The sequence below is a fragment of the Archocentrus centrarchus genome, chromosome 11 (genome assembly GCF_007364275.1).
Source record: "Archocentrus centrarchus isolate MPI-CPG fArcCen1 chromosome 11, fArcCen1, whole genome shotgun sequence".
NCBI classification, from domain to species: domain Eukaryota; kingdom Metazoa; phylum Chordata; class Actinopteri; order Cichliformes; family Cichlidae; genus Archocentrus; species Archocentrus centrarchus.
In genome coordinates this window covers 21,403,854-21,426,356 of record NC_044356.1, presented here as the reverse complement: position 1 = coordinate 21,426,356, position 22,503 = coordinate 21,403,854, and the positions used below count along the sequence as shown (strand labels likewise).

Sequence of the window (22,503 nt, the reverse complement as noted above, 5' to 3'; positions counted from 1 at the left end):
AAAAGCCTTAAAATTAACTGGCTCAAATGAGAGTCACACACATAAACTTAATGCACACTTTGAAACAAACTCTTGTGTACAAGTTTCATGCAACGTCAGATCAAATCCAATTTCATGAAGCTGCATTCAGGCTTCAGCACACACTCACGTCACACTCACACAAACACATGCAGCCAGCCACTCTGGGCATAAGGGCAGACATGAGAACACAAGAGGTCAGAAGTTCGAGGAAAAGAAGCCATGAGAAACTTCCTGACTCATCTGTCAATTTTTTAAAGCAATTACAATAACACACACTCCTGCACAAAAAAAGAGTCAGTGTTACAGTTTTAATGTGAAACCTCCTCCTGCTTTTGTGGATCAACGAGCAAATTCAAGGCCGAGAAGAGAAAAGGACTTGTTAAATAAATAAGTGAAATACTAATCCTCTCCAGTCTAATCAGTTAGCCCTACTGTAACAACACATATTTTATTACTCATAAATCATTCAGAATTACTATTGAAATGGTCCTAGAAAACAAGTAAACTACATACTCAAGTGCACAAACAAATATGGAAATATGAACAAATCTCTAAGGAGGAACCTCCTTAGAGATTTGTTCATACACAGAAGAAAGACAGGAAACGATTTAATGACAGAAGAATTTTAAGGCTAAGAATGTAAGCAACAGAAAGACTCCTAAGGATATACAAATACAAACTAGCAGAAATTGATACTATTCTTGGTTCAGTGAGCAGCCAATAACCATACAAAGAACCTTGCAATATCAATCCTGATCCCGTCAATAGAAGAAAGCCTTTGGACAGTGGAAATTATGAATACTTGCTAGTGCAGTTGCATGAAAACACACCAGGCTACAAGCTGAGATCACTGTCTCTAATTGCTAGAAGCAGATTTAACACAAACACACATTTTCATGTACTGGACACACATCCCTCTTTGAGGCTCAAAGATGCCAGTTTTATATTTACTTCTTATAAAAATCCCCGAATGTCACATTGTTAGACTCAATAGCCTTTCATTAAAAAAATAAACCATATAACATTTTTATTAAAGTTTTAAGTCATAGCCTAACTATCCGTGGATGCAACATGGAAATGAAATGTATGTTGCAAGTTAGGTTCAGTAATCAACAGAAAGGAACAAGCCTGAATAAACACACAGGCAGAAACGCAGGCAGGTGTTACCATCTGCCCCCTTTCCCCCTTTCTTTAGACACACAAGCTTTGTGGCAGTCTGCAAAGGAAGGGTCTCCTGAGGCCAAGGTCAGCTCCCTGCAGACCAACACAGGTCTGCTCTGGTTCCCAGATGTTCTCTCTCATACACACACACACACACACACATACACACACACACACACACACAGAGCCCTCCTGAGCATGTTCTTGGAAGCTGAAAGCAAATAAACCTAAATGGCACTGCTGCAGGCAGTAACCAGTCACACTGTGAGTATTTGTTTATGTGTACACAGACTACTTGACCTGTATATGGTAACTGCTACATGTTTATTTGTTTGCCTGTTTAATTGTCGAGTCCTTATCTCTTTAACTACCATATCTGTCTTGTAAATTTTACAGGAGTTGTGTGTTTGTTTGTTGAGACCTTGTATGTGCGAGCAAACGTGACCGAGATCAACTCCATTAAGTATACGCATGTGTGGTGTGTATGTGTGTGTGTGCGTGCGTCACAGTAGATGTCTTCCAGCACACATATGTGAGTCAGTGTCTGTGCACTTGTTGAATAAATGATATATTCCTGGGTCTGTCAAGGAAATGTGTGTGTGTGTGTGTAGGTGTGGGGGGGCCTGAAGCAGGCCATTTGGATGCTGATCGGTACGGACGTGTGTATGTGCATGGTTGTTGCTGACGGAGGGTGGGGGCAGTGGAATCCACACCAGACCATCTATTATAATGACAGGAAGCAGGAAGTACAACCCCTTCACAGTCACATGGCTGCCAGCTGTCTTGGCAACAAGAAGAAGGAAGATAGAGAAGATGATAGGGATTGTGTGCATGTGTGCCAGTCTGCATGTGTATTGACCAGGTATTACTCACATTGTGAGGACTTAAATCTGTTTTCCTTATGGGGACAAAAGGCGTGTGCTCATATAAATCCCTATATTTTAAGGTGAAGACATGTAGTAGTTATGGTTAAACCTATGGTACATCTTCAGGAAATTAAAGTAAGACAACGTTATGAGTGTTTGTGTGTATTTGTATGTGCGTTCCAGCAGTCATGAAGAAATGCCCTAGTGGAAAATCTGAAAACTGAACTTAAATTGTGTAAAAACTCCAAGTGTCCTCCACCCTGATCTCAATTCAATTTGCCCTCCATTAGAAGAATACTCAAATCTATAAGCCGTACACTTGCAACCACCAGTGCTGCACAAACTCCAGTGCAAGAATAAAGCACAATTTTAACCACATGGATCTGTTTAGTAGCTGCAACTCAGCACACATGTCAGCTCCCACTTACATGTATACATTTTCACAGGTATGCACACATACCTTCACGTTCTTCATCTGTAGAGCTTCACACTCATTAAAACACAGATGCACAAAGACACATTTTTTCACCAGTTTCTTTCACGCTTAATCAAGCTGGACTTCCAGCTTTCATTTTCAGGAATATTAAACCTTAACTTTAATTAATATATGTAAAAGCAAAAATCTTTAAAGGGTATCATGTATGCACAGATATTCGTCTTTATCCTACACAACATACACACTGCAATCATCCCTAATATATCAAGTCTTGGGTGAACTCCATGTAAAACCAGAAGTCCAAAGCATGATATTCAGTGATTGAAGACACAATAACTGATGGTCACCTCTGTGTCAGCTTCATAGCAGAGCCCTGTTCACTCGCTCACCTCTCCCTGTGTAAGATTTTTAAAATCACTCCAAGGTTTGCAGGCTTAGACCTGGCTAACTAAATCAGTATCACATTCAAACACACAGAAACATACAGCAACAGCAATCACTGCATTTCCTCTTTAGTGCCCAAAAGGCCTAAAAAATACTCACTTGTGCACACACACATATTCAATATTCACCTTCAGACAGGGTGCTGACTGGTGTTTGAGTCTCCTTGCTGTAGGAGACGACCTCTTTGGGAAGGAAGTCTACTTGTGTGATCTTAGACGCCCCCAGTCTCTGCATCCTGCGCCTGGATGTAAGAGAAGACGTTCTCATTAGCTACTGTGAATAAATCCAAACTACAGGGCAACATATTTCATTTCAAATGTCAAAGTTTAAAATAATAAATGACATTAATCCTTTAAATGTGCTTTTTCCATGGAACATGCAGTTCCAAATAAGGTGTTTTGCAGGTGCTTTTTTTTTTTAAATAGTGAACAAGAGGAGAGGAGAAAGCTGTACCCGAGCTCAGAATCAGCCTGCAGCTGCAGCACAGAGGGGTCTGTGTCCCACTGCAGTGTCCTGATGTCACCAACAGAGGGAGGGGGAGGGCAAGAGAGGACATGCATGTTTACAAACACCTTATAACAAACACAAAAACACTGGCACATACAAACACATACAAACACATATTAGCACATGAATGTGCGCACAAACGTTTGCACACACACACACACCACTTATCTAACAGCCTAACAAAGGAAGTCCCACTGATTTTCATGCAAAAATGGCACTATTACTGGAAAAAAGTTAATCTAAACAGATAAAGGAGGTGAGGTGGATACATCCATCCATAAAATCACTGCCTATTGACCAATCAGCTCTCCAGAAAACGATGTCAGATTTCTGTGCACAGACAGCAGGAGGAGCTAAAGTTTTTTTAATAGCATCTAAAGTCTGTCTTTTTCTGATGAGCATCAGTAAATAATAGAGATTCTTATTCTTAGACACAATTTTATCCCTTGAGTTTTTTCTAAACAGTTACTACAAAAAAGTTTACAACAGCGTCACTGTTCTATAAGCATTATGAGCCTAAAACAAGGCACCTAATTTAACTGCTGAGCTATCAAATTTGTACGTAGACTTGGCCTCCGTTTGAATTCTTTTATTCTTTACTTGCTCTGACTGTTAAACACCACCGAGGCTGCAGATGAAAGAATAAAAACTAAAGTTTTTATTCTTTCATCTAAAAACTAAAGAATAAAAACTAAAGTTTTTATTCTTTCATTGGCATTTCAGCCAGCTTCCTTTGCAGGCTTCACATAACTTAGACTTTATTAATAAAGTACCTCTCCTCCCAACCCAGTATCACGGCAAAGCGTAGATAGAGCCGCCTATCCACGGCAGGTGTGGATGTCACCTTTTGCCTGTAGGTGTGAAGTTGCAGTAACTTGCACTACCACCAGGGAGTGATATTTTATTTTAAAGCCCTACCGTGCCATCTTTTGCTGTTGTTAAACAATATTCATAATGTAGTATTGTTTTAAAGGGCTGAAAATCAACAAAGGTGGTAGAAAGTTGTTCGCTGGAAATTAAATATCTCTCCCTGCTGGTACTACAAGTTACTGCAACTTCAGCATGCGGCTCTATTACACAGTTTGCTGTGATACTGGGTTGATCCTCCAGTCTTGGTGACCAATGTGAGAGTAAGTGAATGTAGATAACAGACAGACAGCCTGCATATGCTGAAGTCGCTTCAGGCCCAGGGAGTGCACAGGGTGTTTTTTTTTATGTATAACTAAAGGGCTGCTCACATGCTGTGAATACCTATGAATAATTAGTGATTCTAAATATATTCATGTAAAATTCAGTGTTTTATATTCAAATTAGTGCCAAATAATACATGGAAATCATGACTAGTGTTTCCAGTGACATGATTTATACGTTTTATCTACAGGTTAACACACACACACACAGAGTACAAAATTAAATGGAAAAAAGAAGCCCTATGCTTTACATACATGATGACATCTACTTTCCATACATCATCAATAAGTTTGACAAATCCCTGAGCTCAATGCTGAGTTTCATGTTAGGGATTTAAGAGTCAAAAAGTCGCTTCAGAAAGCTCAAGAGTTCTGTGGCAGGTTGGTTGAACTATAGCCGCTCTAAAAGGATAATGCTTCCAGCCTTCACTGCACTTCTTGATGATACCTTCAGGGACAGCGAGCACACCCGTTAACATTCAGTTTGCGCTACAAAGCGCCAGGTGAGAGTGGCAAGGCATTTCTTTAGCCTGACAGGCCGGCTGTTTTACAGTAACAGGGATGACACTTTAAGCAGCACTGGCGATTCTCTGAAGACTGAAATGACTTCTTTGGTTCAGCTCGCGAGAGCAGAAATCTTTCAACCTAGTATTAGGGGAGACAGGTAAGCTTCAGACACGAAAACACCAGAAAAGATGAACAGAGAAGAGGGGAAACTGCACTGTTTTGATCCTATAAATCATGTTGAGGACACACAGGTAAGACAACTAACAACGCTGTGGGTTTAATCTCCCTTTGGGGTAACCTCAGCTAAAGAAAGGTGAGGGGGTGGTGGGGTGTGGGTTCCTGTGTTTAACATGAAAATGCTTACCTTGAGTTCTGTGCTTGGGGCTTGTTTTTAGAGAAACCTGACCTAAGAAGGGACACACACACATACACAGCCACAAATGGAGAAGCTCAAAATGGCATGCCATCATCCAGGGTGGATTTGGGGGGTGGAGGAAAGACACCTTAATTCCAGGAATTAAAATTAACTCACCAATTTGTAAAATCCAATTGGTAAAAGCTAAAAAGAGATGAAAAATCCTACATAAGAGAATTTCTGTCTAATATGAACATTTGCATGTTCTGTAGCCCCAATTCCACCCCTGGCCATACCAGAACAACACATCACTAATGATCCCTGAAGGCATTACTCAAGACATCACCCTCACAGTCAGCTGCCATTAAAAAAGCAATGGAAAGCGCTTGATGACCACTCGTGTCTTAACAGCATTCACCAGAGCAGCCATGTGCAGAAGTGAAAGAGCTCCAGCACGGCTCCGGGTGAGTAATGAATGAATAAGCGTGTAAGTAAATCCTGCAGTAGCCTGAGCATGTATGACAAACGAGCACTGTGACTGCAGCTTACATCAGGGGACAAGCTCACATTTTGTCACTTGAGCTCAAATGAGCCACTTTACGACAAACATATGGTTCATGCCCATTGCTCCATTCTAGAGCACGTTTGATTAATTGGCTCACTGAGGCTGCTTTCTGAAAGTTTACCAGCATGGTTCTTACTCCAGCAGCTTATATCTGGATTTCTTCTGCAGGAAAGACTACATCTGAGACTTACCTCACAATCAAACTACATCTCTCAGGACTTGCTACGAGAAGCAAAAGCTGTACAGTGGTCATCAAAACGCTGGATGGCATGACAAATGACAGATACCACATTCAAAACCTAACAAGGCAACGTCACCGCTAGGAACATTCATCCTTACCTAAACCTGCTGTGCCATTCACAAGGAAAGAAAGAAAATATGTCATATGTACCGTAAACAGCCACTGCCAAAAGCCCCTTAAGATTATCATCCTTCAACTTAAGGCCAACATTCCTGCACAACTAGTAACCTCTCAAAGAAAATGCCTGCTCGTGAAGGATAGAAATTTCTATCACAGTTTTCAAGTGGCACATCTCTTCTATGTATTTAATTTTTTTTTTTTTATACATAAGAATGTGAGAAATGTTTGATAAATTTGTGCTCACCTTTAGAAATGTATTTTTTTTTCTCCTTTTTTTTTTAAACACTTTTTTCAGAGTTACCTAATAGATCTGAATAAATCTCATGGACTGAGGAACGGGTTCTGACACTAGCTTCGTATACAGCGCTTGATTTTAGCCCACCTGCCTGCTGCTCCCCCATCGGCCGAGTCCTGGCTCCCCGTCTCACTGGGCGTGCTTACTGACTTAGAGGGGGACACAGGGGTTGGGACTGAACAATAAAAACAAAACAACAACAGAAAAAAACAAACAAGTATCTTATATTAAAAGCTGCATATCATAGACAAAAAAAAATAATCTAAAACAATAAAGAGCATCAGTTTTGTACTTATTATCTAATTGTGCTCAACGGCTTTTGAAGACATATTATAAATAACCTAAGCTAATAATAAGCAATTGAAGTGACCCAGTTTTGAGGTGTCGGGGGTGTTATTACAATTTCAGACCACTAGAGAACAGTGATCTTCCAAAAAAGCTTGTTTCAAGTGACAGACACCCAGAGGACTTAACCTACTGTAATTTTTTAGGATTGATCATAAAATAAAGTAGTATTCTTTTCAAAACTCAAATGGGTCTATTAGAAATAATTATCACTTCTAATCAATTATTTCAACCTGAAGGCTGGTGTAGTTTTAGAAAAATAAATGTACCCTTTTATGTAGGTGTTTTTGTAAATTTGTTAGAGAAAAGAGTTAAATAACATTATAGTATTAATTTATGAAGCATATTGCGTACCTAGTGGAGGCTCCGGGGAAATTCCAATACTCTGCAGCAGGGCCTCAGTCTCCCTACGCTTGCGATCTAAATCAGTATCTTCTGGAGTCGCCTCTGTCTTCTGCTGGTTTTCCGTCTGCTCAGGATACAATAAAATTGTTTTTTAAAAACCACCAGCTTACCCATCGTGACTTAAAGAACAGCTCCACTGCTCAAACATCACAATTTAAACAACAGATAAAGACATGCACGTGCATGCACAATTTTGATCCAAAACTCAAACACCAACCTTGTGCACACACACAGATGCCGTTCATGTGTCACAGCCTGACAAAAATCAGTCAACCACACACAAAAGAAAGGAACACTAGAGTATGATACAAAATGAGTGACGGTAGTGTGAATTTACTCACTTTTTTCCTTACCTCTTTCTTCTTCCTCTCCTCCTCCTTTCGCTTCTTCTCCTCCCTGATCTGGGCAAGGCGCTGCTTCTTGCGCTCGAGCTCAGCTTTTAGGTCGCTTTTGTCTGACATGTTGTCCTATGGGGCTTAAAGTCAGAGGACCAAACAGGAATGAACTACATATGGTGGCGCCACAATATGCTTTGGTGTCATTACAGCATAACAAAGCATTGGTTTAGAAAATCTACTGTGTGTGGTAGTTGAAAAGCTGTGCGAGTCGATGACAAAAAAAAAAAAAGCTTCTAAAAATGTTTTTTTGTATGTATTTAATGAATATTTTTAAGTCCAAAACAATGTGTTTAAACAGGATTGATATATTAAAATATAATTCTTAGTGTTTTAGTGGGGGTTCTTTACTGCATTTTTAACTTTTCTGCCCAAATAATGTCAGTTGGCATAACCAAATTTCCATAAATATACACATATTTTCCTACCACATTACTAGTGGAAGAAGATGGTATACTGTCATGGCACGGCTGCCACCCTCACTAGACCAGGTGGGGCTTTTTAAAATACCCAACTTACAATAATATATTATCTACAGCCACCTGGGAAGTGGCCCAGTCTGAGCTTTAGAAGCTCCAAGTGTCTGAGAAAACTGGGTCAACACTGATCCTCAGAAGAGAGTTAACAATCTTTGCAGAGTAAAGTACAGAGAACACACACAGTGGTTCTCTGTTGCAAGGTTGACTTTTTTTTTCATTAACCTTCACCCAAACACAACTGGGTGAATGAAACAGACTAAGACACCCTAAATTCTTTTGCAGTAGTACATCACATTCATATTTCTCTTAGTGGTATATAAAGTATTATTACAGTTGTATAACCTTCTGAGAAAAGCTAGCTTTACTTTCCGTGAGTTTCCTCAGCCTATGCTCTTCACGGTCAGCTTCCTGTTTGATGCAGCTATGCCATGTCAAACCAAGGAAATCCAGGTTTGTGGTTCCAAAGCCAAGACTTAACAAAAATAGTTTTCTTAAAACCTCTGTATAGTCATTCTGTCCCATTGAAATTTTAATGCTTTCATTTAATTTAACCCATTCCTTACAGTTACACCACCTGACCTACTGGTTGAGCAACTTTGTAAATATTTTCCAGTTTACCAGGTTCCTACTTAGACGCCTATATTAGCGTTTCAACTGCTCCTTAACATAAATATCTAATCAGCCAATCATACAGCAGCAGTTCAGTGCATTTAGGCATGTAGACATGGTCAATATGACCTGCTAAAACTCAAACTGAGCATCAGAATGGGGAAGAAAGGTGATTTTAAATGACTTTGAACATGGCATGATTGTTGATGCCAAACGGGTTGTTCTGAGTATTTCAGAAACAGCTGATCTACTGGGATTTTCCCAAACAACCATCTCTAGGGTTTATAGAAAATGATTAGAAAAAGAGAAAATATCCAGTGAGTGGCAGTTCAATGGGTGAAAATGCCTTGTTGATGCCAGAGGTCAGAGGAGAATGAGCCAGACTTCTTTGTGCTAATAGGAAGGCATCAGTAACACAAAGAAACATTCATTACATGCAAAGTATGCAGAAGAGCATCACTGAATGCACATGTCGAACCTTGAAGCAGATGGGCAGAAGACCAGACTGGGTGTCACTCCTGTCAGCTAAGAACAGGAAACTGAGGCTACAATTCACACAGGCTCACCAAAACTGGAAAAGTCTAACTGTCTAACGAGTCTCGATTTCTGCCGCAACATTTAGATGGTAGGGCCAGAATTTGGAGTAAACAACATAAAAACAAAGATCCATCCTGCCATGTATCAACAGTTCAGGCTGGCAATGGTGGTGTAATAGTGTGGGAAACATTTTATGGCATACTTTGGCCCCTTAGTACCAGCTTACATTTATTGTTGTGTTGTATAGGTGCTGGCCCTGTCCATCATTTTATGGTGGGCATGGCCAGCTTTTTGATGGCTGCTTCCATCAGGCACAAACCTCAAATCATCTCACATCACCTCAAACTCTATTGAACGCGACAATGAGTTCACTGTACTCAAATGACCTGCACAGTCACCAGATCCAACAGAGCACCTTTGGGATGCGGTATAACAGGAGAGTCACATCATGGATGTGCAGCCGACAAATGCGCAGCAACTGTATGATGCTATCATGTAAATATGGACCAAAATCTGTGAAAAATGTTCCCAGGACTTTGTTCAATCTATGCCATGAAGAATTAAGTCAATTCTAAAGGCAAAATGTGGTCAAACCTGGTTCTATCACGGTGTACCTAATGAAGTGGCTGGTGAGTGCATAGGCAGATATTCAAAACTATCTCCAAACCTGAGTGTTACGCACATAATTAATTAAGCCTAGCTGTGTGTGTGTGTGGGTCACTCTAACACATAAACACAACAGTACTGACACATACAGAGTTATAACAGAAAAGACAAAATACGTAACTACAAATGCACACACGGGAAGAAAAGCAAAAACTACTTAGTCTATTAATGGCTATCGCTAGCCGGAAATTAAGGCATTCGCAGCTAGCTAATTGCAAATGTGCAGCATTAATACAAGCGTCAACGCCTTTAAGGCCTTGGCATCAATGTTACAAAGAAATTCACTGATACAAACGGGCCTAATTTACTGAAAACAACCGCACGGTGTAGTGTTAATCTTTCACTCGTACCTCCTTGTCCACTCGTTGTGATAATGATGTGTCACCGGCAAAGATGCTGTCTCACTGCTGCACCTCCTCTGGGGGAGAAAATCAACACATCCTCTAACGTTGGCACGAATGGCACCGTATCAAAACCGCTCTGGTTTAAGCCTTTTCGTGTAGTTAATGATAACAAGGGTCAAAGACGGTCATTTCAGCTGCCGAAGACCGCAAACAACAGATACTGTAAAACAGGTGCACCGCACGCCGATACATCCCTCGGAAGAGAGCGCAGGATGATGCTGAAGGAAAAGGGGGTGAAATCCCACCTTCTTTCACCACAACCGCCAACGCCGCCATCCCGTGGCCGAGATAGAGAAGTGTGTTTTAAACGGCCAAAACTAAATGGGATAAACAGGAATTATTGTACATTTCTAGGGCTTTAAACACGTTTAACAAGTAAAGAGGATATAATTTGCGGCTGAAAGTTTTGTGGCGTTTTGTTGCCGTTTTCACCCAAATATATGTATGTAATGACCGGATTTATTATGGTAAGCATCCAAAAGTTTGAATCAGAGAGGCAGCTCAGACATCTCATCGGTAGGGGATACACGTAGATCACGTTTGGCATTACTCGCTGTTGAAATGACTCCACCCAAAGTCAGGACAACACGGGCTCTGATTGGCTGTTCCGGATGTCACTCTCTGCCATCCCACCCCCACACCCGAGACAACAACACACTTCGCTGAGCATAGAAATTGAATTTGAGGGGCACAAAGCAGCCTTCAAAAATGCAAAGGCACTGCTAGAGAAACCCACAAACAGCTTCCTTGAAGCTAATACGAGGTATGACGCCGAGCTAGCTGAGACTGCGCTGAAGAAAGAAAGGGCTGTTTGTTTCTGATAGAGTTGGGGTCTCCAAAGGGGAGGAAAAATGAAGTTCGCCCAGTTTTTGCTGAAAAACAACTTTGTGGCTGGGATACCCAAACAAGTGGAGAGGTTTTCTAAGTTTTCGCCATCTCCCCTATCTATGAAGCAGTTCATCGACTTTGGTAGGTGTACTAGAGTAAATTGTCTTTTGTTATTTTCTTTGTGTGTGATGGTAGCTATTTTTTTTTTCATTTGTAAACTGTCAAAGTGCAGATGCTTCATTTGTTGGTTGTTAAAGTTCATTTCATGTTCTCAACAAACTCCCCTAAGGGAATATACGTCCACAAAGATGACACAGAGGTCATGTTTTTGCGCTTGCTCAGTGATGTTGTTTTTTTCCTGATGTTGTTCCTCATGTGACTGCAGGCTCGGCCAATGCATGTGAGAAGACTTCCTTTGTGTTCCTGCGACAGGAGCTTCCTGTTAGACTGGCTAACATCATGAAGGAAATTGATTTCCTCCCTGACAAACTCCTCGGCACTCCATCACTAAAGCTTCTCACCAGCTGGTAAGAAATTTAGATGGTAAAAAACATCCCTTTAGTAAAAATCATATGGATAATTGGATATTAATAGTGCATCAGGTGCATCTTCACATTTCTACCTTTAAGAAAATGGATGAGTTTGTATATATGGTGCCCTAAGTTAGTTCTTTATAGAAGTCCCAGACTTCTGTACTGGTCATGCAAGGACTGGTTCCTGTTTCAAAGCATGCAGGTCCATGCAGCGCATGAGTGGTGCCTGGGTCACTGAAGCCCTCTACTTATCATCACTCAAAGTATACTTCCCTCCCATTACACCATCTGGATATCTGACTTCAGATGTAAACCCCTCCTGTAGTTTTGTTGAACTGCACCTTATGTGTTCTGAAGTTGTGTGACTGTTGTTTAGCTGTGCACCAAATCCCTTCCTTCCTTGCCCAGCTGATTTTTGTGCCCGCACTGGCAACTGAGCTGGAAACATGTCTTTGTCTGGATTAGGTCAGGCTGATGTAACAGCCGGGCTCACAGTCCCCATTTCACATTGCTGTGTTGTCCTGATGGGGCTTTATGACTTAATTATTAACGCATTCACTTCAGTCTCACCTCAGTTGTGCACTGTGAAGATGTAGCACATGTTTTGACTATGGACGAATGCGTGCTACTTGGTGCGTGCAATCTGCACATCAGTGCTCCAGTATACCAGCATATTATATTATGTGAACCTGTGTGTACACTCCCATTTCAAGGTACACTGTCTGCACAATCCAAGCAGAGAAAGGTTGTAAACAAGTAGAGGTGTGTATATGTAGGAGAAATCACAGGCATGTTTTTTTTTTCTACCTTCTTAACTGTGAGAAGAGTAGCTGCAGTCATTTTTTGTTATGAAACAGCAGCTGCATTTCCAACCATAGCAGCAGAAACCTTTGATCCCAGGACCAAAACTTAAAGGTTATTTCAGACTGTTGGGTTGTCTGAATTTCCAGCACAGTCTAAAGAGCTTGGGCTGGGCTGAGGTTGCGTTCTTCTGTAACTGTGCTTTATACAAATAGAAAGCTCTGGTCCTTTTTTGGTGGGAATGCACGGAGCTTCTCCGCTGGTTCCTGGGGATTGTTCCTGTTGTGGAAAAACCCCCCATTTACTGGAGCTTTACTCTATGTGTTCTGCCTCTAGTTTTACTGTATGCATCACAAAGTACGTAAAGATGTTGGGCTAGTCAAAGGAGAGCTCAGCTTTGTTTGTTTGCATGACTGAAGTGCTCAGCAGCTTTACTCAAATTCTTAAAATAGCAGTTAGTTTTTCCACCAAAGCAGCTGCTTTCTTTGTAGCATTGCAGACTGAAAACGGTACCCTAGCAGGATACTGTACTAGTTACACAAGCACATGCCACAAAAAGGTCTTACCCCACCCCCACTCTTAAACAGAAGTCACATCAGCAACTATATTTGGCCATGTACCTTCTGTACCTCCTGTCTCTTTCCTATAGAGCCCTGAGCTTTGCCTGCAAAAAGTTTGATCTGTTATTTGTTGTTGTTGTTGACCAGGTTAAGACACTTTAGGCCTTGATATTTGTGGGCAAACTTGTGTAAAAAGTCTATCCAAGCATAAATATCTGTTTGCAGAGTGTGCCTTCATTAGAAATCAAGGGCCTGGAAGGTCAGTTGAGGGACACTGTGTTGATCTTGACGCTACACTGCTGTTTACCTTTCACCCAGTTTTTCTGTAGTGAGGCGGTGCAAGCGAGCATGACTCCACAAGCTCAGCACTTCCTCATTCACTGGTCTAGACTGGATACAATCAACTTTTATTTAAAAAGAGTACATTGTTGCATCAAATTATAACAAATAAAGCAGGATTCTTCTCAGTGTAGTTTCATTCACAGAGCTCTTTCTCATTATATTTTACTTTCTTGCCATTGAAGGATTATCTGTGCTTTGTGTCCATCAGGTATTCACAGAGTTTGTTGGAGCTTGTAGACTTTTTAGAACAAGATCCAGATGATAAGGATGTCCTGAAAAAGTAAGTCATATGGAGAAGTTTTCCAGTATATTTATACTGATTGTTAATAAATCTTGCTCCCAGAGTCTTTCTCCCAGTATGTGCTGCAATTCAAGTTATTTATAGCTGAGTGATGGCCAACGCTAATTCAGCAATTTATGTAATGACATTTACTGTTAGACTGCAAACTTGGGATCACTCCAAGATAAACTGATCAAGCATAACATTATGACCGCCTGCCTAATATTCTGTCGGTCCCCCTTTTGTTGCCAAAACAGCCCTGACCCATCATGGCATGGATTCCACTAGATCCCTGAAGGTGTGCTGTAGTATAAACTGCCAAGATGTTAACAACAGATCCTCTAAGTCCTGTAAGTCGCGAGGTGTGGTTCGGACTTGTTTGTCCAGCACATCCCACAGATGCTTGACCGGATTGAGATCTGGGGAATTTGGTTGCCAAATCAACACCTCGAATTTGTTGCTGCGGTCCTCAAACCATTCCTGAGCTATTTTTGCTTTGTGGCAGAGTGCATTATCCTGCTGAAAGAGGCCACAGCCATCAGGGAATACCATTTCCATGGTCTGCAACAATGCTTAGGTAGGTGGTCTTTGTCAAAGTAACATCCACATGGATGCCAGGACCCAAGGTTTCCCAGCAGAACATCTCCCAAAGCATCACACTGCCTCTGCCAACTTGCCTTTTTTCCCATCGTGCATCCTGGTGCACCCCAGGTAATCGATGCACCCGGTGTGATTCATCAGACCAGGCCACTTTGTTCCATTGCTCTGTGGTTCAGTTCGATGCTCACATGTCCATTGTTGGTGTTTTTGGCGGGTGACGGAGGTCAGCACGAGCACCCTGACTGGTCTGCGGCTATAGCGCCTCAAACATGATGCACTATGTATCCTGACGCCTCTCTGTCAGAATACATAGATGGCTCTTGTCAAAATTGCTCAAATCCTTATGCTTAAATCAACTTCAAGGGCAAAATGTTCACTCTCTCCCTAATATATCCCACCCACTAACAGGTACCATGATGAAGAGATAATCAGTGTTATTCAGTTCACCAGTCAGTGGTCATAAAGTTATGCTTGATCGGTGTATGATCAAAATCGGTAGGACAGTCATCTGAATCCCTGATATGGTTCCATCATTCATGCTCACATGTGGCGAATGAAATTACAAATACCCTGGATTTACTGAAGCCTTCTTTTGTCATCTCCGCTTGAGCTAAACTAAACATGCCCTAGCCTAGCAGGGAGTTAATTGGACTTTGGGCATCACTGTGAAACAGAAAGTGGAACAGTAGTTGTTTAACCTCAAGTAGTTTATTTCCTTTATTCAGTGTATATTTCACCATTTGATCTTTGGTTGCTTTGACTTTTTGTCAGGTTTCATCTGTTGTTTTACTCACTGCAATTTCTTTAACTTGCCAGATGTCTTTATAGCAGAGCACTTCTACAGCTGATTGTGATGTATTTTTCCCTAAATGGCCATGATGTGCTCTCTGTACCAAGGTGAACTTACTCTCAGAAGCATCATGTCCCTTCACATAATCATACATCTATCATGCTGTTGTCCCCAGCTTTACACAGACTCTAGTAAACATCAGGAACCGGCATAACAACGTGGTGCCCACCATGGCTCAGGGTGTGGTGGAGTACAAGGAGGCTTTCGGCGTGGACCCCGTCACCAACCAGAATGTTCAGTACTTCCTGGACCGCTTCTACATGAGCCGCATTTCCACACGCATGCTCATGAACCAGCACAGTCAGTATAGTATCCTGTGATTAACTGTGAGTTAATCAACATAGTTGTTAACACTCACAGCTCATGTTTTTAAGCTAACCCTCTGTAGTTTTCATGTAAATAGACAAAATGTTAAGTTCACAGAGATTTTTTTTGAATTATTGAACACATCATCTTCCTTCAAATCCTGTATTGTAGGTGGATGCATGAGGTAAACAAATCGAGGACTTCAATTTAAAGAGGCACCTTTCGAAGTTAAAGCAATGCAAAATTAAGATAAAAGGAACTAAAAATTTTAAAAGGAATAGTGGAAGTAAAACAAAAACATTGAAGCTGCACGTAATGTGCTGTTTCAGCACCAAGTTGTGCTCTCGTGCATTTTTAAGCGTTAAAACTGCAGGATGTGAAATGCTACTCTCCTAAATAGTGACCAGAGGAGGTGAAGATGAATTACAGTGTGCTGTGTTGTGGATTTCTTTTTTTACCATAGCGTTAACCAATGAATAACAGCATATAATCAAGACTGAACCTGATAACAATAGTTTTACAACAGTTTTGTTGTACTGACTGTTTAATATGTCTGGCTTGATTTTCAGCAGAACATATGTGTATGTATACGTTAACAAAAATAATAATCCTCACTGTAAGTAACTTACTTGCTTCATACATACCTTATGCAGTTCTGTGGTATTCACAGATGTGTAGCATTATGGTTGGTGAATTACACTGATAGATGAGTCCTTCATAGTGTTTTTTTTATTTTTTTTTTATGTGTGTACTGTAGCATTAATATTTGACGGCAGTGTAAATCCAGCCCATCCCAAACATATTGGCAGCATCGACCCCACCTGTGATGTTGTGGAAGTAATAAAAGGTAATGAATTATGTTTCTCTATGCACACACTCACACCCACACACACTGTGCTATCTGTTTTCCACTACTCATCTGTTTATACAGCTACATGACCTTTTGACCTTTTATTATCTGATGTTTTGAGTCAGTATACTTAGTATGGGGAACTGATGTGATCGCAGTGAGCCTGAGAACGAGGGCTTCCAGCCTTCTTGTTCTTTCACTTTGTATGTTTTTTTTTTTTGGGGTTACAGTTTGTGACACTGGAAACATCACGTTTTGCTTCACTTCTCAGATGCCTACGAGACCTCAAAGATGCTGTGTGAGCAGTATTACCTGACCTCTCCTGATATCGAGATCACAGAAGTCAATTGTAAGTGTTTAGAACTATCAAACATTACCTTTTTTCAGGATGCAGCGCTGCTTATATTTTCTGCTTGTTGACATCTGTGAGATAGCTTTGCCTGGCTTTCTGTTTGCTGGGTTTCCTGTTCTAGAAAGAACGAACAGAAAGTCTGAGTTAGTTTTCTTCATCTCTGACTCCTCCCCTCCTGCTGCAGCTGAAAAGGCCTGCTGACGCTCAGTTCCTCATTCTTTTAGTCAAATGTCATAACACCCATCAGAACACAATAATTTGCTGTTTACATCTTCAGAAAGCGAATCCCAGGTGGATATTTGTTCTTTACTCGTTATGTTCAACAGTTTTATAATCAAATTGTCATCAGTGTAGGGACAGAAGCATGGACCTCATGGATTTATTATCAGTTCATAATAAAATCTACAGGCTATATCAATATATCACTGTGATCGTATGAATAGTAAGGCACTGAAAACAATCTGTATCATGTGTTGTAATGGATCAATGGGTAATGGATCAAAATACCTGCTGTTATGTAACTATTTGAGTGAACAGTCACACTAGGATTATAGTGGACTATTGAATGCAGTCTGCAGGTAGTCTGAATGTGTTTTGACTGTATTTCATGTTGAAATACAGTGGTGTGCAAAAAAATTGAGCAATCACCCATTTTATATTTTGCTAGAAAATGCGAGAAAAGGTGCAGCAATTTATTGAAACATGTACAAATATACATGGGAATACAGCATATAAGTCAGTATTTGGTTTTTAACCACCACTGTTCTCTCTTAGGCAAGCTTCCTTGTAATTTCTTTAAGTATCCTCTATGAATAGTTCTCCCGGGTTCTTGAAAGACTTTCCAAACCCAAGTCCAAGTCCACACATCCAATTTTTGTGTAATTTAGCATACATAAAGTACCAGTCAAAAGTTTGGACACACTTACCCATTCATATGAATGTGTACTGTAAGCCTTTCCTTCCTGTTCCTCTTAAAAAATGGCTTCATGGGGCACCTGGGTGGCTTAGTGGTGAAGCCGGCAGCCACATACATATGCCGCGTTACGGTGCGGGCGGCGCGGGTTCAAGTCCTGGCCCGTTGCCAATTTTGACCGCGTATCTTTCCCCCATTTCCCATCTCTCTCCACTGCCCATAAAAGCCGCTGTGGCCAAAAATGCAAAAAAAAAAAAAAAAAAAAAAAATGGCTTCTTGACAGCCGCCCTTCCACTGACACCATTTCTGATGAGGCTTCAGTGAACAGTAGATGGATAAACTGAAGAGCCAGATGTATCTGTCAGTGCCTGTGTAATAGCTCTTTGAGAATCACCTTGTTGGTGCAAAAAAAAATATATATATTATTTCTCTCAGACTCTGTTATCTTTGCCATTTTTTGTAGATTCAGCTAAAGAAATGGGAACAAGTTATGTGTTTTTTTTTGCAGCAGGCTGCTAGTAACAAAGTGCTTAAAGGTACAATTTCAAATTGATTCTTTACTAAATTGTCTGTTATTTGAAGACACAACGCGGACTCATCTCTTGAGTTAGGTACCTTTTTTTAATGCTTGAATGATTCACAGGTAAGTGTTCAGTAGCTTAACAACAACAAAAAAAAACATTCCTGTGAAGATGGTCAGGTACAAGGACTGGACTGAAAATGAGTGAAAAAGCAGCCAGTGTCCAAAGAAAAACTTTGAAAGACCTTCAGAAATCCTGCAGAACTATTGCTCAAGACCACTTTAAAAAGTTATAGAAGAACAAGAACTTTTGTTGCTTGAAAGCAAAACAGGAAGAAATGATGGGTGCTCAAGACTTTTGCACAGTACTGTATGTTCCCACTTTGAAGTACTGGATACATTAAGTGCTGCTCGGCAACATTTTTAAATAGACGTCTAAAAAGCTTTAACCTTGACATCTTTCCACTGCATATCACCAAAATGAATATTACTAGGTCTGACTAATATCAGAGGTCCATAAATAAAGTGTCTTTATCACATTACATGTACATTATGTGTTTATTACATTATGTACATTAATCATGGCTTTCTTTTTCTACTTGTGCATGCACTTAACTCAGGGTGAACATATTCAAGAGTTGAGAGAATCGACTCTGATCAGCTTTTTCTGAAACAGGAAATTCAGAGTTTATGGACAGATTCTTTCTGGAACAGGGCCCTGATGTTCTCCTGAACCTAGTTTTATACTGAGGATGTCTGTTTCCTGTCTGCTGGCTCTGCCAAAAGCTCAACATTAGCTCACTGAAAGCAAACTAGAAAGAAATGAGGGGTGACTCAAGACTTTTGCACAGTATTGTACATTAACGTGGACATCAGTTCCTGCTACTGTACATCAGACAGAATGTGTACCAAGCTTTAAATGTATAGACAATATGACAGGTATGTAATAAAGAGTGAATCAAAATTAAACTTATAAATAATACTGTTATGCCTGCTCTTTTTGCATATGGTGAAAGTTGCTGAAATATGAATTTAATTCTAATTAAAGAGACTGTATCCACAGGTTGCAGCTGCACACTCATTGATTTTGATACAGTCAGCAATTCTGTTCTTTCAACAAGACTAATGGTTAAATATTTGTGGCAATTTTAAGGGATTAACATTTTTTTTCCTTGTGGTCAATGTCATGAAATGCTTCACAGCCAAAAACCCCGGCCAGCCCATCCACATCGTGTATGTGCCATCACATCTCTACCATATGCTCTTTGAGCTCTTCAAGGTACAGTATTAAACATGCTCTATTGAAAACAGGACATTTATTGCTGTTCTTCATGTGTCTCCTCACTTGTTTCTTTACTCCATGTTTTCTGCCAGAATGCCATGAGAGCTACAGTAGAGACGCATGAGACGAGCCCAGCGTTGCCCTTGATCAAAGTCCGCATTTCACTGGGCACCGAGGACCTCACTATCAAGGTGCATGAGGACAGAGAGTGACGATAGGCTGCAACCTTTGTACTCCAGGCAGCACTGTACACATTGTACTTTGTTCTAAGTCTGCTCTTACTTGGTATACATCATAAATACAACTACCTTGATCACTTGATACACAAAGGACCACGTTGTTTAGATTATGTTCAAGAGTTCATTGGCTTTGCTGACAAAACACTAAGAACTCTTTAAATATAAAATACTTCTGGATCATTTTCAGATGTCTGACAGAGGAGGCGGAGTCCCTCTAAGGAAGATTGAACGTCTCTTCAGCTACATGTACTCCACAGCTCCCAGTCCAGTCCATGTAGACAACTCTCGTAATGCACCTCTGGTGAGAGGAAAGCTGCAAGCTTGACATTTCATTTCGGCGCAGACCGTTCTCGTGAAGGTTTCCAATCAGTCACTTATAACAGCTGATAGAAATGAGTGTCCAGTTTTAGTGAGTTTATATTTGAGTGGTGCCTTTGATGCAGACCAAAAAAACCCCACAGGAGACAACTGAGTGGATGAGCACAGAATTACTTCCATGGTTAAGAAAAGCAAATTACAATATCTAAGAAAATCTGGAGTTGGTAGGCCTCTGAAAATGGCTCAAATGTAATAGGATATAATTAGGTGTATAAAAAAATGTCTAAACAGTTAATGCAAAGTTTTTGTTAACCCCCTTGAATTAAAGCTGAAAGTCTTACTTATATTTTAAACTCCAGAGTTCAGTAAAATCTTGTTGTATTTGAATCTGGGATTAAGATCAAAGCTGAATTCAGTTCAACCTTTACACAAGCAAACACGGTTGCAAATTAGCTTATTACACCGTGGAGTACAGTCAGCGGTGGTTACTTGGTTTAAACTGTAACCATGAGAGAAACTGAGGACTTCTACAACATCCAGTTAGTTTTTTTTTGATGTTACAGTATTTTTAGACTAATCTATAAAGACAATGTAATCTTGTTATGTTTTCTTTTTCCTCCTCCTTTATTCAGGCTGGTTTTGGCTATGGCCTGCCCATTTCCCGCCTGTATGCCAAGTATTTCCAGGGAGACCTGCAGCTCTACTCTATGGAGGGTTACGGGACATCAGCAGTCATATACCTGAAGGTGAGAACAGCTCCACTTTAACACACAATGTCAAAGGGAAAGTTGAAGGCCAAGTTGGTGCAAAATTCACAGACTAACGTACTGGATCGGCTGAGTGGAGGCAGACATAGAGTTTAACACAGACGTGTTGTAGGTTGTAATTCACAGAGGTGATTTTAAACAGGCTGCTGAGTTCTAATTAGACACACATGGACTCTGGTGGGAGAGCAGGGTGGGAGTGGGTGTGATAAGTCTTCAGAGTAATGAGTTCCCTTTCGTGCTGCATCACCAGGCCCTGTCTTCAGAGTCAGTGGAGAGACTTCCTGTTTTCAACAAGTCAGCCCTGCGGCATTACCAGTCCAGCACAGAGGCCGATGACTGGTGCATGCCCAGCAAGGATCCTAAGAACCTAGGCAGGTATGAGGGGAGTCAGTGATGGCAGACTAAAGGAGGAGATTGAGGAATATTAAGAAGAAGAGGAACCAAATGCTTTCGGCACGTTGCTGGACTGGGATTTTTGCTGTGGAATCTTCTCTCCCCGGCGAGGGGAACTAAGAAGGAAGAAAATGGTTATTGTTGGTATGAAGAAAGATAAATGCACAGCAGTAACTAACCTAAACTATGATCCAGCATCTGATTTTAGACCAGCCATCACCTAGAATAAGCTTGCAACACAAAATATGCTGCTAATGAAAATGGAACAATTAATAATTTCCTTTTACCTCAGTAATTACACTCGGAATAAAAACACGGTGTTTGTGTAACATTAGTATCCTTCACAATCTCAACATTGTATTCAGTTTATTAAATTCACAAGTGTTTTATGTTTGTTTTTGCATCAGGTTAAATTTGTATCAGTGCTCTTTACAGGCCAGCCGGAGCCGACTGAAGTGTTTGTGTCATTAAACAGAACGGGAGCGTGATCACTGACTGCCGCATAAACGCGAGGGGAGCAAAGTCTGTTAATTTGCAGCGCTGCTTCATTCACACAGCTTTCATTGTGAACAACAGCAACTGTGAAATTATATTTGCTGTGATGCCGTATATGGGTGTGTGTGTGTGTGTGTGTGTGTTTGCGGTTTTTTGTTAGAGGATTTTCAGTGTCACTAATTATCCGCCTTGTGTCATTATGTGAGCTGAAAGGGTTTTTAAGTCGTGTTTGTTTAGATGGGTTAAAAATTGTTGTAAATTTTACCTTCACAAACTTTTTAGCACATTAAAACATACAGTATGTGAGGTTCATTGAGAGGGTCCTTTCTGCAGGAAATTGTACTTTAGCTCCCTGGTGTATAACACACTGTAAGCCATCACCCTGTTATCTGGACCTGACAGGATATATTCAGGGTTGTAGGCACATCGGAGCAACACAAACACATTAGGGAATACTTTATGCAAGCTGTAAGCCATTACATATTTTTATATTCTGTCCTTTTAGTTTCAAGCCTGTAGAAATGTTTTGGAAACTTAATGTTGAGTGGTATGAAATGAAAATATTAAATTTTACATGTTGTTTTCCCTTGAGTTAATAAGCAGTTTTCACTTTTTACTCTATAGGCATTACTCACAGTACAAGTGTCCTTGTATTGAGTCTGTGGTTCACCACTAAAAGGACCAGTGAATGTAGAAATTAAAAAAATAAAAGAAAAACTCATGTCA

The 22,503-nt window shown here is 40.5% G+C and overlaps 2 protein-coding genes across 5 annotated transcripts in view; one reads left to right on the top strand and one right to left on the bottom strand.

Moving 5' to 3' along the window:
- dync1i1a (dynein cytoplasmic 1 intermediate chain 1a) overlaps positions 1-10,765 on the bottom strand; it is a 62,949-nt gene extending 52,184 nt beyond the window's left edge. Inside the window, exons 1-7 of one of the 4 annotated variants that reach the window (XM_030740687.1) lie at positions 10,495-10,765; positions 7,800-7,933; positions 7,408-7,525; positions 6,796-6,883; positions 6,392-6,397; positions 3,382-3,441; positions 3,057-3,169 (exon numbers count right to left, since the gene is read on the bottom strand). In XM_030740687.1, coding sequence (XP_030596547.1) covers positions 3,057-3,169; positions 3,382-3,441; positions 6,392-6,397; positions 6,796-6,883; positions 7,408-7,525; positions 7,800-7,919 — 505 coding nt within the window. In that variant the 5' untranslated portion in view covers positions 7,920-7,933; positions 10,495-10,765. Of the gene's footprint in view, positions 1-3,056; positions 3,170-3,381; positions 3,442-5,496; positions 5,539-6,391; positions 6,398-6,795; positions 6,884-7,407; positions 7,526-7,799; positions 7,934-10,494 lie in introns of all 4 variants that reach the window. The other 3 variants (XM_030740685.1, XM_030740686.1, XM_030740688.1) reach the window with 3 other exon arrangements.
- Positions 10,766-11,177: 412 nt separating this feature from the next.
- On the top strand, positions 11,178-22,503 carry pdk4 (pyruvate dehydrogenase kinase, isozyme 4). The gene is made up of 11 exons (XM_030740742.1): positions 11,178-11,517; positions 11,762-11,903; positions 13,821-13,892; positions 15,458-15,642; positions 16,406-16,495; positions 16,770-16,847; positions 19,486-19,562; positions 19,658-19,756; positions 19,992-20,105; positions 20,755-20,868; positions 21,140-22,503. The coding sequence occupies exons 1-11, from the start codon at positions 11,400-11,402 to the stop codon at positions 21,281-21,283; spliced, it is 1,233 nt and encodes a 410-aa protein (XP_030596602.1). The 5' UTR covers positions 11,178-11,399; the 3' UTR covers positions 21,284-22,503.